Below are 16251 nucleotides of genomic sequence, written 5' to 3' on the forward strand. Positions count from 1 at the left end.
AGAATAATTATAAAAAAAAAACAGAGAATAGTTATCGACCAATTATGTCTGAAATTTTGCCAGCAGGATAATCGTAACTGTAGCTCTGCCTATTTAAGTTGCAGTTACATAAGATATGTATTCACATATATTCACGTATAAGACACATATATTCATTTATCTGGCTAAGTAAAAGTGACCTGTGAGTTGCTATATTTACTATGAGAAATGATCTTATTTTAAAACACAATCAGGGAAAAGAGATTTCTTAATGTTTAAGAAAATCTAACAGTGAGTAGGTTTCAACGTTATTAAAAGGTTCACTACTAAAGAAAATTCATCTCCAATAAACAAGAACAAGCGAAAACCCACAGATGTTAACATAATAAGTACATGACAGCATAAGTGTATAAGGCATTTTTAATGTACAATTCCAAAAATAGTTACTTCCATTTTACTAAATTAGGAGTTTCTGATATATTTTGAAATAAACCAGTAATCAGTATAATTTTTTCAACAAATTAAACTAATTTTAAAATTACATAGCAACACTAATTGCTTCTTGGCATTTTTCCCTATGTAGATTTAAATCAGAACTCAAACTAAGTTATGAGAGTAATGATCAAAACAAGGGAGAGGTTTGGAACCCCAGTTCAGACTTACATTTAGTACAGCTAGCATGCAGGTTATCAGTTCTGTACTTTTTTTTATTTAACATTTAAAACCAAGAATTTATAGTTTCTTAAATACATAAATAAATGAATGTACAAAAAATACTGTAAGCTTAGAACGTGCTGATCAACTTTAATTTACAAGTATGAAATGTCATTTCATGACAGCAAGGAAGCTGGACCATTACTAGAGGTCCTGCTAGAAGGCAGAATGAATGAAAGGTATTTCTCCTGAAACAGAGCAGCAAGTTTGGTAAGAGGAGACGAGTTTCAACATGAAGCATTTGTTTTGATCACAATGTTTTACTCTCAGTGCAAAATAAAGATAAGCATCTAGTAAAACCAGACCTCAGTTTAACCCATCTTCGATATTTATATAATGATGTTGCAGCCTGCCAGAGCAGGTGAAGGTCACAATCCTGTTTGTTGTGTAAGGTCCAAAATATTTGTAATACTACCACAGTCACTGAATAGCTGCTATAAATTAAAAAAAAAAAAAAAAAAAAAAAAAAAAAAAAAAAAAAAAGGCATGACAAGTATCTATTTTTGTCTTTTTTTAATAAAAAAAAAATCAAAACCAATGTATGTGATCTAGCATAAAAAGAAATGTGGTTTATTCCTAAAGGTAAACATTATTATTTCTTCTTAAAAGAGAGAATAATGGAAAAATAAGCAGACAATAAAAACCATCTAATATAAAACTACCCACTGCAATTAGCTATTTCTCAACTGAGTGGTGAAGTCAGCTAGAAAGAACTTCATTACTTCATAGATGGATACAAAACATAGCAACATTTTTGCTAAGAATATTAGAATTTTATGCATACACATTATTAATAATCATTAAAGTCAAATGTCTTGTATTTTGGCATTTCAGAAAAAATCAACACTAGGCATCAGTGTATAAACTGCAATTTACCACCCAGTGGCTAACATCCAGTACACGATACCGACACGACAATTTTGATCACAAAAGGATTGTTACCTGGTTACAAACACCCTTCTTTGAAAAATTATCAAAACATCTACACTTACCTTGCTTTAATGCCTCCTTACCAATTATAATCACCACCTTCCCAATTTATGTAACCGACATTCTGGTTTTGTAGCTGGCCAACACACCAGGATGCATTTACAACAAACGCCAGGAGATATTATCACTGCAATGCCAGATTTGGATTTCTCGTGGCACAGGCTTGAATGGCAGGTACTTGGCCTTCCCAGGACTGCAGCAGAACCATGAGGGGGTCAGACAAGTCCTGCTGCACACAGATTGAGAGTGCTCGTGCTCTTACTTTGCTAAGGACAGCACTGAAACCCTTCCTCTCAGCGCACTGGTGTAATTCTGTTCCAACAAGCAAACCCATTCAACGAAGAGCCAGAACTGCACCGCTGCCTCCTTTTATTCTATAGCTTAAATGAACTTTTAAAGCATTTTAAAAAAATAAATGTTTCCCAGTGGGAGATTTACTTTTTCCTTTTTCTTTCTTTCAAAAGAAGACAATTGCAAATATTAACTTATTAGAGTACGTCACCTCTCCAATAGGTTATTGGAGTTTTTACTTGCATGAAAAGGACTCTGAGACGAAGCAAAGCATTTGTTGGTGACAGCTAACCCACTAGCCTTGCTCACAGAACAACTCATTCCATCTATATTGCCTTAGTTTTCTAAGGTGATCTCTTTGTACTGGCTTTCAGGAAATACTGCAAAGTCAGCTTGCACAGAAAAGAGACAACAAGGTATTTAAACAATTACATAAGTCAAAATAATTTGATCTTGAAGCAGGTTTATGCAAATCATTAACTCAAGTTATTCTCAATTCTTCCTGCTCTGCCTTTTACACGACATGCTTTCCAATGTGGAAGCAGGACTTCTGCATTTGGTAAGCAGAGCATTTTACACAGAAAATTTCTGCTCCTCAGACATATGTACAGGTTAGTTCCAACTGATTATTTTGCCTGCAACCAAAATAACCTATGGCTACAGGCCGCAGGGATTATTTTATTTGATTTGTTATGCTCTATACAACATAATGTTGAACACAAAGAAATTTTGCAGATCAGTGGAAGAGGCTGGTTGAAACGTGAACATAAAACATGTCGTATAAATTATCAGGAGACATTGCCTGTGATCAGTATTTTGCTGTTGGAGGAGAAATATCATTTGAATACATTTTTATTAATACAACACTGCTCACTTCAGATGATTAAGCTTTACAACCATTAGCATACAGAATACCTATGGCAATCCCCAGGAGAAAGAAACCTTGCTAATTTACTTGATGTTATCTTTGTTCTTCCTATTCTGAAAATAATTCCATTAATATTTATTGCCAAGTATTGTGTCAACCACAATAAAGTAAAACACAGCTATAAACCCTGAAAACCTGTATACCATGTTGGTTTGCATACATTTCCTATGATAGGTTACTTAAGAATTGTCATAACTCCACATATTTGAAAAACAGGGGAAAAAAAAAAAAAAAAAAAAACAGATTAAGGCTAAAACATTGGGTCAAAAGGTTGAGCACCAAGGAACTTTTTATTCCCTAATCTCAGTTTTAATAGACAAAACTTTCAGGCTGTTCTGTATAAGCAATAAATAGTGATCTGGGCAACTAAAATATTTAGTACACTAGGGTGGTAGGAAGAATATATTACACACTTCTCAGCAGAGCCAGAATAGATATTTGGGGATTCATGACTGCTTGTTCTCCTCTACAAAGGCACTAGCATTCTCTTAAGAGACAAAGTTTTTGTATATCTGCATTAAAATGAATCATCGCTGCCCATAACTGTTGTACAATAATTATTCCTTATTTTAACAAACTTCTATTAAAAAAAAAAAAAAAAACACCAACAAACTTCCATTCAGACACTAATCTTGCAAACTTAAACACCCGAAAGCAAAGAACATATTTACAATTTCTCATGCACCTTTATTGCTTTCTCTTCAACCACATCCTGAGCGTGCTATTTTTCAGCAGGCAGTATAGACCAGGAAACCACTAGCAAGAATGAGAAGGTGAAAGATACAGAAGAGCAATGAAATATTGTAGGAAAAAAGGATATAAGGAGAGGTTACCCCAGAAAGGAGATGAGGCTTGAGAATGATACGTTAAAACCTTCATCAGTCATACCTCTGCCTACCCCATCATGTAAGATTCCCACCTTTAACTTTTCAGGATTTCAGAATAATGAAATAGCTCTTCTAAAAATGAAATGAAATGAAGTAACTCTTCTGAAATAGCTCCCAAATCAACTATAAAAATATCTTAAGAGAACATCCCAAAACCTTTTATTCCGATTGAACAATTTACTATTATAGTTGGAAGGATCCTCTACACTACTATGCAAAATAACCACCAAGTCTACATTCTAAATCTTAATCCACTAGGCACTGGATCCTTGGGCATTTCTGCTAGGTAACAGATTCTGTTACTCAGAGACCTGGAGGCTGCACAAGCTCAAATAACCTGATTACAAAGGAATGCAATCACTCTCACAAATCTTCCCCAAAACATGCAAATTTATCATCCTACCTGAAGAGTGGACATCAAAATTCAATAGAATTATTGAGCATTGGAACTTTTTCAGATGGTCCAAATTAAACTTGCTCACATAGATTTGAAAACTGCTTCAGTTTCTCCCTCACCTTGTTGATGAAGTCCCACAGCCTTATCTGTATCATGCTACTCCGTCACTTCATTCACTGAATCATGCCACCTGTAACTTTTACCACAGTGTTGTTTACCATTTTTCTCCACAGAAGTTATCAGTTCTACAGCTATAAAGTAAAAGCTGGGTTCTGCTTTTACCCCCAGGAGACCCCACTGCTTCTTTCCTGTTGAGTTCTGATTCTTCTCAGAAAATGATCATTTTAAATGCTCTAATGCTTTCCTGTGAAATTCCAGGCTCATTTATAGAAGTAACTTTTCCTAGTAACAGCCCTCAACATGAATTTCCCTATTTTCCTTCCTGCCATTACGAGGTAGTGTGTTTAAGCAAGGGAAATCACAGAACAAGAGAGAACACAATGCCAGAAAAGCAAAAAGCAAAGGGATACTTTAACATGGTAACTGTAACCCAATAATAACCATCCACATGATTGAACATATTTAGTTACATAGTCAAAACAAGAGTTACTTTTATACTCATGCCCAAAATGAAAAAACAGAACTGGCTAAAAGGAAAGCTTGCTTCTCATTCAACTCATTGGCAAAGTTGCCCTCCATTTTCACTACACAGCACTCGGTCCGTGAAGAAAATTACTAGAAATAAACTATTCTTTATATATTGAATTTTGAAATTAAGATGTTAGTACCACAGAGGATGCCAGAATGACTAAGTCCACAGTGACTCAGTATGTACAAGTACAAGCATGCCCACCTGAACATAGCTTCCACTTCTATTCCACGCTTAACGCTGCTTTGGAAGTCAAACTCTAGCAACACAAGTGGAGCAAAGGGAAGCCAGCTCAGTGACATTGCAATAATCAAATTACTTACATTAACTCTGAAAGCTTGTACAGTGTTATCCAGGAGAAGAATGTTGCAGACCACCTCCGTATGCTGCCTGTCTCGTGCCAGCTCAGATGCTCGTACATTGTAGGTTCTGCCAGCAGGCAATCGGAAACGTGCGGTCATTACTGTCCACACAGAGTCTTTAGGAAAAACAAAAAAAACAACACACAATTAAAAAAAAAAATCAAAAAAATCAAAGGCAAGAACAGTACTCTGAAGAAAGTCAACACACAATGAATTCATTGTTAACATTTCCGTTACATAGAAAAAAAAGGCACTAAATTCATGGAATCCAATACTGCCTTACAAATTACAACACAACCTTATCCCAAGAAAGTCAGTCCTTTACTTATTGTCCATTGTCCACTCCCTAAGTTGTCTCCTTTTTATTGTTTTTCTATTTTTAAAAGAGACTCAGAACAGCATTTTCACTTCAAGAAGTATTATAATTGATGTGCATCATAGCTACTACACTCCCAATATCAGAGGTAATTAAGTAATTAATTTCAGTGCAAAACAGCAAAAAAAAACTTACTCCAAAAATGTAGACAAACACAAAAACAGCAAACACACAAAGACTTTGAAGCATTATTCTGCAAGGCATGTGTGTTCAGTGTATAAGTATTAGACAAGAGAATACAGTGATAAAAATACTAGCATTGCTTTGTATTACAGTATGAATAGGTAAAGGTTTGTCGAAATACTGAACCTTCCATCTAGGTCCATTTAATTGTATTTATGTGTTTAGTTTGAAGAGACAAACAGTTCTTATTTTCCAAGTAAAGAATTGGGATCAACACAAGTCTGTATCTTGGACTAAGTGCTGATAAACAAAATGCGTGAGTTGAGATGCTACTGTCACTTTTCAAAACCGAGATTCTCATTGCTGCCCTGCAACTGTTGTCCAGCAAAGAGCTTATGTGCATGCTTTCAGTATGCTGTTAGTCCTCTCCAACAGTAGCAGTTATATTCTTAAAACTTTGCAGAATCACTGTCTGCAATTCACTTAATTACACACTCAGACAACTATTTCTACATCCTTTGATAAAGGTGTAAGCAAAGTTTCATAACTGAAATAGAAAATATAAAGAAACAATAAATTATAATACCTTTAAAGTTAGTAAAATATTCTCAAAACTGATTACTAAAATAACTTCAAAAATGTTCACGGGTTTGCTTCCTAATTTTGGTGACACGTGTAGGTGTTTACCAATGAATAAAGGAGAATTTAGGAGAGGACAATTATCCCATCTGCAAATAGAGTAGAGAACTTGCCTGGGTCACAACAGAATCTGTGGCCCTGTATACACAAATGAAAAGGTGTCACAAATAAATGATAAATCCCTTCCTAAAGTTAACAGCTTAGTTACTTAGGCTCTTGTGGGAAAGTGGAAGACCAAGATTCAAGCCAGTGAATTGGGAAGGGCTGGGAATTTGCAGTTCAGCCTTCTTCCCACTGCCTGCAGTCAACAATCCTGAGTGACTGCCCCGAAACTTACTGGGATATTTTGCTTTTCTAGAGTAGGTCTATATCTCTTTCAAAAAGGCCACATATCTCAGACAAAAATATATTTTATTTTTTTTTTGATGAAATCCGTCCTTGCAAAAAGTATCCGTTTTGACTTAATTCCAGTTACTATGACTTCACAACTGCAACAATGTCATTTTCATGCTTAATTACAGCAAACTTCTCTTAGTTTTGATAAACCAATTCAACAAACCAAGGATGGATAGAGACACTAGGTAAACACACCAGCTACAAGCTGAACTCATGACTTGCAATGATAAAATCATGAAAAATGGTGTTGCAAGCATTCGAACTCCAAAGCAAAAAGCCCAGCAAGAACATACATGTCTGACAACTCATGAAGAAGCTGCTTCCACTCTACCACCTAACTTCTCATATCTAAAAGGCAGAAGAAACCCTGAACAGATGCGACCAGGTAACTGAGCCTCCGTATCAGTGATCTGAACCAACAACATAATATTTCATGAATAATATGTTATGCCCTGTTGACACCATCTAAAAGTCCATCACCTTAGTAGCTGCAACAATGTGAAAATCAGCATCTAAGAAATCTTTAACAGTGCAGCTACAAAACCAGTAACTCCAGCTGAGACTTTACAGTGGTTATTCACTTGTGAGCTGAATTATTTTTTTTAAACAGTTTATCTACACCACAGAAATAACACTTTGACACACTTACTTTTACCAGGATTTCAACAAACCATAAATCAAACAAGACACAGTGAAGGTTAGCAGACTCCTTTCCTAAGGATACCAACACCAGTGCACAAAATAAGACTGTTCAGCTTACAAATATGTATTCCAGTCCACAAGAAATGATTTAATAGTGTGTTAGGAGACTCTGAACTCAACAACCCACAGTTTAGCACCAGAAACCACCACGATTTACAGGAACAAAGAGCTGTTCCTATGAAGCCTGCTAGTCTCTCCCTCTTTTTGTTCTCTTTGCTGATCAACATCAACAGTTTCTTCCTTCCTCATTACTGCCTTAAACCAGCGAGAAAGCAGCAATTCACCACAGCGAACAAGCAGAAAATCTGCCCTCAAAACCCTTTAAGACCAAGCAAACATTGTGTCCTTCGATGGACACAACCCACCGACCCAGCACGGATGTTGCTGTAACACTGATGATTTTCACTCCAACCAACCAAAACCATCGACCAGTTGCAGACGGTGACTCAAGCCTTCCTCCAATGTACAGAAATGAAATGGTCGAAGAACTCCATTGAGTTCTCTAGGGAAACAGAAACTGGATCAGGAAAGTTCACCTGGCTTGAAGACCTAGATGGCAGGGCCTCCTCATTCTCTCTAAGGAAGGAAGAAAAGTACAGGACACCCGTATTGCTCCTCAACAACCTGGAGTTTATCATCTTCCTGGTGTGGAATTCATGCTCACACCATAGCAGACACTAGTTATTTGCAAACATTTTCATCTTGGTATTGAGCTTTCAAAGTCAGGCAGTGAAGCAAGTCCAACGCACAACACATAGCAGCCTGAGGAGCCACCCATCTTGCATTACAGATTTCTGCCATCAAACTCGGAGGCTTCTACAGCTACAGGACACAGTTTTAAGGCTAAGTATAAGAACAGAAATCCTGAAATACTTCGACAAAAGGGAAATATAACAGCCATGAAAGTAATAGAGAGGAAGGTGACAAAATACAGACTATTTTCTGCAAATGACATTCAAATGTACTCTTTCTCCACATGTCAGCAAAGAAACTATGCAAATGTGCAGGAATTACTTTAAAATGCCTTCACTATCACATGCACTTGGAAATATTCTTCCTTCTAATTTCTGTCAGGGCTATCACGCAACTGCTTTGTGGCCAATCACGTGAACACAAACCTTGTTTAAACCTCTGCCAGCATATGTACATACAAAAATGATGCAGCTGCTAAGCACGGGCAGACCTTGCACCTACCAGTCTTACTGTGACACTTGTTTTACAACATAGCTTGCTCCTAAGCTTTTCCATATCATCTTTACTTCTCTTTTCTTCCAGAAATATATACCAGAAACACTAGTAATTTTCCTGAGCATCATTCTTGCTACACAATTTGAAAACACACTAGAAAAACAGTAAGATGACTGGCAATTACTCAATCACTTATGAGGCTAGACATCATAACTATCTGATTTCCCAGCAAAAAATGATATATAAAATGAGCAAACTGGTTAAAAGCTCAACTGCACTGGTTGTAGCCTTCTGAAGCAAAGATACATTACAGCCTAAGTTAGCATGCAACAGGTAAAGAAGCTGCAAAGTGAAATCCACAGACCTAAGAGAAGAGTTCAGGCAAAAGGTCAGAGTCAACCCGGAACAGTCTCAGAATATCTGGTTTACACAGCAGCCTAACCTGAGCAAGGTACTACTGCGTATGCACGTGCACGTCATGGTCACTATCATGGCCTCTCACACTAAGTAAAACCTTTTTTATATATATGCAAGTGGATTCATTAAATTGGATTTCAATTGGGTTAATCTTTGCATATGAAAAAGGTTTCTGGTTAGAGTTTCTCAGCCTTCTGCTAAGCACGTAGCATTTAGACACTTGAATTAATAATCCAAAGCATGTGCTGCTACAGCAACTGGAGAAGGACAGAACTTGTGCAATGAAACTCCTCTTACCTCTCAGGTCTATGGAGGGAGTAAGTTGCACATTTCCTGACTGAGCTCAGGTTTCAAGCGATGAAGCAATTCTAGGGAGTGTTCCCTATCAAAGGGCAGAACATTCCTGCGATACTTGCTTGGTTAGGGCATTAAAGAACATACAGAAGCTTCAAAAGTGAATTTTCAGCATCCTCTATTCTTTTATATAAAATATATAATAATGTAAAATGACTATTTGCTTGGGCTTACAATAAACTAACCAATTCTAAGCAGCTTAACAATTAAGCAGTTGGTTAAGATGATAATTAACTGAAATTCAGTTTACCCAAAAGTACAACTATTTGCTGACTCAAAGTAAAAAGTTCTTTTAATGAGACTTAACATCATGTACTGTACACAAAGAGCTACCCTGGTAAGGTACAGTAGGCATGTGAGCTTGCAAGGACATGAGAAATTTTCATGGCTAATCTAAAGAACCTATTACATTGACAGATGAAGAACACAGCTTTTGGAATGGTTTCCAGTTTGTTTAGAAGCTGGTATTTTAGCAACCCAGAAGACACCTATTCCCACTCTATAGCCCACCTGTTGATTTGGGTCCAACACATTACATGAATTGGCTACAACAGTTGGAAGACTAGGCCCATATTTTCATAATATGATGTAGTTCGATTGTATTAAATAGAATGCAGACCCTGTGGCTACTAGCATCACCCAGATAATCCAATTAACAGAAAAAAAAAAATAAAAGCACAAAGAAAATCTTGAAGCTTTCTAAAACATATCACAACACGTGGCATTTCAAACACCATGCTGTAACTCTTTTGTACTCACTTTCGTATACATTTACCAAGAATATGGTTAATGAACTATATTAAATGTTTTAGACAAAAATGGCTAGAAAATACAAAACATTAGTTGATAGGCCATTATTTTGAAGGAAGTCCACATTAGCCCAAGGAATAAAAGTTCAGACTTATCTTTCAAAAATTCACTTTGAAAGCTATCAACAATTCTGATGTAGCACACAACTACAGGGCAGTCCTTGTAAGCAAAATTGGAGCAGAAATGCATTTTCAATTCAAATGAACCAAGCCATATACTACAGTCCTGAACTCCTCCTAGCTTTTTAATATTTTATTCATTTATTCCTGCATTCTGCTGACCAAACAATGGAAAGTATTCCAGATTTTGAAAGCTGATACTTAATCTTTGGGTTATTTCACTTTGGTGTCACAAGGTCCAATCTAGACTTCTGGTCAGTCACCAGCATCAATAATGATTCTGGGCTCTATAAAAATCTTCTGTTTATTTTGTAAATTAATTGATTATCTGTAAAACAGATACATCAATCAAATCCATTCTGCTTAAGGATAATGGTAGCTTTACATGAGTATATCATATGGCCACTGATAAAAAAACTTCCTAAAACATACACTGGAAAAGAGAGAGGTCTTTTTCCAATGAACTCTGACAGTTGCAGTGACTAGGTAAATGAAGCCCAAGCATGCTTCACTCAGTGTTACAACATTCCCAAAGAGCTGCAAGTCTTCCACTCTTGAGAGCAATAAAGAACAACTGACCTACATGGCCCCAAAATGTCCATAGCCCCACCTGCATCTCAACAAGAGAGATCCTCTTATATTTTGCTCTTCCACATCCTTGAGCCTCACACACACAGCGCCAGATCTAACACAGGAAGCATTAATCCTTAAAATTCATCTAACAGTTTCTGACAGCTTTGGGCCCAAAGTTTAACACCCGAGAGAAAACTGAATTTCGCTGCTCTCCTCCACCATCAGCTTCCAAGACAGCTCATTCTCCTATATGTGAGCTAACAGACAATTAGTATTTTACCACCCATTTATTCAGGTAAGTTTCTAAAATTGTTAGTTCACCTTTTTATGAGCATGTGGATAATGATTTAGTCTCCTTTGGACAGAGGTTTCAAATCTTGAGCAACTGCTGTGAGATATCAAGCAGCATTTTCACAGTTGTAATCACATAATTACTAATACTGACAAAAGATTAAATGCACAGCATCTTGCTCCATTACTACACAAACTGTATTCCTTCCAATATATATACTTATTTAGGTATTTATACATATATGTCAATTTTATATAAACTAGTATTTGGTCATCCTATACAGTCAATCTGTTAGATAAAGCTGGAGGACACTTACCAGAACACAAATCAATTCAGTAGTACTGCAGCCATCTACTATTTCATCTGAAAAATAAACCATTTCTACAATCTGACCATTCCCTTCCTTTCTCCTCCCTTCCCCGAAGAACAAGAGCGCAGCTAACAGAAAAGCCTATTATAAATGATGCTTCTGACTAATTAAATGTCAATACTCATTATGCTGGAACTGCTGTATGCCCAATGAAAAAGTCCTCTCAAGTTCAATTGCTCACTTTCTCTGCTTTGGGTCTGAAATACAACAGTAGGGGAAGTCTGGAAGCTGCTTTATCTTCACTCCTACAAGTAACATTTCAGGAAACACAAAGACAGGAAGATAAACTTCATTAAGCTGAGCTTACAATACTTATTGGCACAGTGTATAAGTAATACTAATAAAACAGTACTTCTTAGAAACTGTGCCATCAACCCCGTCAATTATTTTGGAACTAAAACATTATGTCCTCACATTCTATGCCATTTATTCACATGAAGAAAGCAACTCTTCCACCCTTGCTATCCAGGACTCAAGATCAGTCTTGGCCTTAGGAGACATTAGAAGTCTGTGTAGAAAAAAATACAAATAGATGTACAAATAGAATACTATTTGTAAGTAAATAGAATACTATTACTTACAATGAATAGCTCAACATGGTTCATTTTAAACCCATTTTTACTTTTAAATTTATTTCGTCCACACCATATTACAACTGACAACCTGCTAAACACAATATACCCATAGGTACCCTAACAAACCAGAAAAGACCACTTTTCCCTGTATTAAGGCATTTTGCATTCACAGCTTTCTGTAAACAACCAGCACCTATAATTATCTCCGGGAGTCACTTGGATCACAGTGCAACAGCTTTACAGAACAGTTTTGGAAAGACATAACATGGTGAGAGGGAAGAGAGCACGCTGCTGAAGCTAGAACCACCTTTAAGCATATTGGTGTAGTTTAAAGCCTGTAATATGAAAACAGCTGCTGTGAATTTGCAGGAAGTCAGGGGAGGGAAGACAAAAGGTCAGAATAAGTAACAGATCATTACCAGATGTTATTGGATGGGCCCCCTGTGGACATTAGAGACATCAGGGAGGCCAGAATACTAAAATGACCATATTTCACAGCTGACAGAAGCCAATTTCAGAGCAGGGAGAGGCCCTGCCCACCCCACCTTCCCATACAATGTTCCTGCTGTAAGCTCACGGCAAGCACCAGCTACAGCTATGCCCAGCCTGGGAGCCAGCTGGAGCCACACGGAGGGGGCAGCGCTTGGCTGCGGTCACTGCACAGCTCCACGGCCACTTAAACTAACAAAGAAGCACACGTGGAGTGAGCAGCAGCCCACACTTCTGCTGGAAAAAGCAATTTAGGATGGAAAACGGCATATCTAGTAGGGAAAAATAAATGAAACTACCTATGTAAAAAAACAAAACAAGAAACCCCATAGCAGACCAAACCTTGTGTAAGGGCAGAAGAGGATAAAGCTGCCTGCACAGAGAACTAGGAAGAGGAGTATTGTATTTAACTACCCCTCTGTTGTAAAAATATTACAAAATAAATACTTTAATGCATTGATCGTTGATTGGAACTTGTTTCCTACTATGCATCTGTCAGCTCATGATACTTGAAGGCTTTTATCATTTGCATAATTTTATCAGGAATGAACAGAAGAACTTTCAAAAGTGACTTCCCTCTCCAATGATTTAAAGTAGATTAGATCAGAACCTGCCCTTATTTGAAAATAGCCTTAAAAATGGAAATCCATGATCCTAACACAGATGATTACTAATGCAACTCTTCCCATTCCTGGAGCTGGACCTCTTATTTTGGTTTCATGACTCAATCCTATAATAAGATTTAATACATGGAGATTATAACGAAATGTTACCAAAATACCTTCCGATAGAAACTTCTCAAAATAAACTTGCAGTAATTTTTTAAATGTGTTCCCTAAACTAGGTTAAATAGTTTTAAATAGTTTTTGTCATTAAAAAGAAGTTTTGGTTCCCATGCAACTCTAAAATCAGGAAGCCTAAACTCTTTACTAACCAAAAGAGAGAGGGCTGAAATCAGTGGAAGTTAAGATAGACTAAAACAAGAAGCTGCATTTTTAACATTAAGAAGCCAAGAGAAATAAATTAAGATAAAAACTGCTCATTTTCAACAGCAGAATACACCTAAGTAAATAAAACAGAGGAAAAACACCGAATGCAGTACAGTTGCATGTTATAATTTGTATGTGTTATGCATGTGACCGTAAAGCAACACAAATCACACATTCCATATGCCCTACAAGCCTCACCCACAATTATTTGAAGGTAACATTAACAGAAAACAAACGAATGGGAAAAAACTGTGGGCTGGTTATTAACCAACCATGGATCAATACTGCTGCATGCAGTAGGATCTGCAAGTCCGGAGCAGCTCTAGTTCTAGCCATGGCATGTGTCTTGTGAAGTCTTTGAAGCCTAAGGCAGTCTGAATTGAAAACAAACTGGCAAAATTCAGAAAAAGCTTTTATTCTACTCATAGCCAACTTCAAGTTGAATTTTGGCTGGCACTGGAACTGAAGTATTAGACAGAGGGAGGAAAGTTGTCTGTGTATATTCTGTTCAGAGTAACTAAACCTAAGCCAAATTATCTTCAATAGACTTAAACATAGCAGATGCTAATTCTAAGGCTGAATATAACTAATTGGACACTCTCCATCAAAATTAGTTTTTAATCAGAAATGCCGCTTCCACAAAATAGAAATTTTCACATGGAAAATTTCAGTTTTGCCAAAAAACACCGATTTTCCGCTGGGAACATTAAAATAATGGCTGTCTGGCTACCTGCCTGGAAAACTCTTGTCAACTTCACTTCTTCCTCCAACAAGCAACACGCCAAGGAAAGTCTTCGAGCAGCGCTGCCCAGAGAAGTGACCTCACTCCATCCGTGCCCCTGGCTCTCAGCTCCGTCTCGCGCCCCTGCCCGGAGCACCGGACACTCAGCCGCTCCCCAGCTGTGGGCCCCGGGGTGCAAGACTGCAGCAGTTCCCCCTTTGGCTGCTCTTGGCAGAGCCCGAGCTCTGAACCAGAGCTAAAAAGCTCCCTGCCCAGGGGGACAGCAGGTTTGCTGACAGACCTGCCCAGTAGCAAAAGAATCATACTATTCATAGCATCCCAAATCTGAAGTTTTCCTTTTACTCCCTCCCGCCCCTTTCACATTTTTGCTACTTCAACTTCAACCCAGTCTTAGATAAGTATTTTTCTGACTCACCTCTGCCTCCTCTCAAAGATTTTCTTTATAGGAAACAATTTCCATTTTCAAGCCAGCTCAAAAGGACTACAAGTTCACAATGATTTGAGTGAATCTGGCAATGAAAATATCACTCAAGTTCAAGTGACTAAGCAGCTAAATCTGAAAAATCATTCACCTGAAATGAAATGGGGAAAAAAAAAATAAAATCACAATTTGGGGTGGCTTTGTTTCATAAGCAAAGTATCTCAAAGAGGTCTACGCTCCCCAGATTTGTAAGGATTACAAGCCTACTCTGTAAAAGGATAATTTTATAGATCTCATCCAGAAAAAAGCACAATTGCATCTGTATTTCTTATGAAGTATAACCAACAGTTGCAGTTATGAAGTACAAACCAACAATGTCCCAAAGCTGTGGCATACAGATCTCAGCCACAGCGTGCTGCCAGGGATTATGACATTATTAAAAGCTAGACTCAGACTGTGGGCTCCATATATTCTTCCTCATACATTTGAAGTTTCATAAATTATTTACGTACAAAATTGATTGTGATTTAATGAGCATGAAGAAAAACTACACTCACAAGCATTTCTAACAGTTATCTAAAAATGCTTTTACATTAACTTCAAAAGATGGAAATCCACCCCAAACAGACAAATTTACAGAAGCATGAAAAGCCTCTGTTAGGGAAAAAAAAAAAAAAAGGGTACTAGAAGAAAAGATAACACAAGAGGATGGCAAAGACCCAAATTTATGTAAAACTTAAATAATTCTTGCTAGGCTTTATCAAAGTAGGCTTCTGGAAAAAAATCAAGTTGGTTTTGTTTGTTTCTGAATATCACTGTTTTGTACCTTATAACTTCGTTTTTTATAGAATTGCATAGTATTAGTTTGAAGTTTCCGCAAAATTAACAGAAACTACAGTAGTTACTAATGGAGTGGAAAGCAACAGCACACTGTCAAGGCTAACTCTGAAGACACTGAAAACAACAACAACAAAGAAACAAACAAACAAAACAAAAAAAAAAACACATACACACTAGAATCCCACATCCTAAAAGTAAAGGCCAAAGTTGCATGCATACAACAAACAGCCACAAAACCTAGAAAGAATTTTTAATACAAACCCACCAAATGAAGTCACGCCATGTTACCCAAGTGAAAATAAAATTCAGTGATAAAATCTGTACTTACATACTATTCATCTCAGCCCAGACAATTAAATCTCAGACATTAATAAAAAGTATCTGACCTCCAACTAAATATAACAGTGAATTAGTTCCCAGATGAGGGGCACATGTTTTCTATGTAGAAATATTTATTACCATTGCATTTCATAAAACATCTGATTGAGAAAAATTATCTGAACATTCTGCTTGGAACGGAAAAGTTCTAAAATCGGCACAAAACCAGCGAGCAAGATACTGTTGGTTTGAGATGAAATAATTCAGCTATTCTATGATTTACAGAATTTCCAGTAGGAAAACAGCTGCTCCTCAGAAGCG

At 37.0% G+C, this 16251-nt stretch overlaps 1 protein-coding gene across 6 annotated transcripts in view; it reads right to left on the reverse strand.

Moving 5' to 3' along the window:
- Nucleotides 1–16251, reverse strand: part of PTPN4 (protein tyrosine phosphatase non-receptor type 4) — a 108297-nt gene that overhangs the window by 64232 nt on the left and 27814 nt on the right. For 4 of the 6 annotated variants that reach the window (XM_084289568.1, XM_084289563.1, XM_084289564.1 and 1 more), the window contains one exon: nucleotides 5159–5313. In XM_084289568.1, coding sequence (XP_084145694.1) covers nucleotides 5159–5296 — 138 coding nt within the window. In that variant the 5' untranslated portion in view covers nucleotides 5297–5313. Of the gene's footprint in view, nucleotides 1–5158; nucleotides 5314–14766; nucleotides 14832–16213; nucleotides 16234–16251 lie in introns of those variants that run through there. The other 2 variants (XM_084289567.1, XM_084289565.1) reach the window with 2 other exon arrangements.

Source organism: Netta rufina (genome assembly GCF_964035555.1).
Source record: "Netta rufina genome assembly, chromosome: 6".
Classification (NCBI taxonomy): Eukaryota; Metazoa; Chordata; class Aves; order Anseriformes; family Anatidae; genus Netta; species Netta rufina.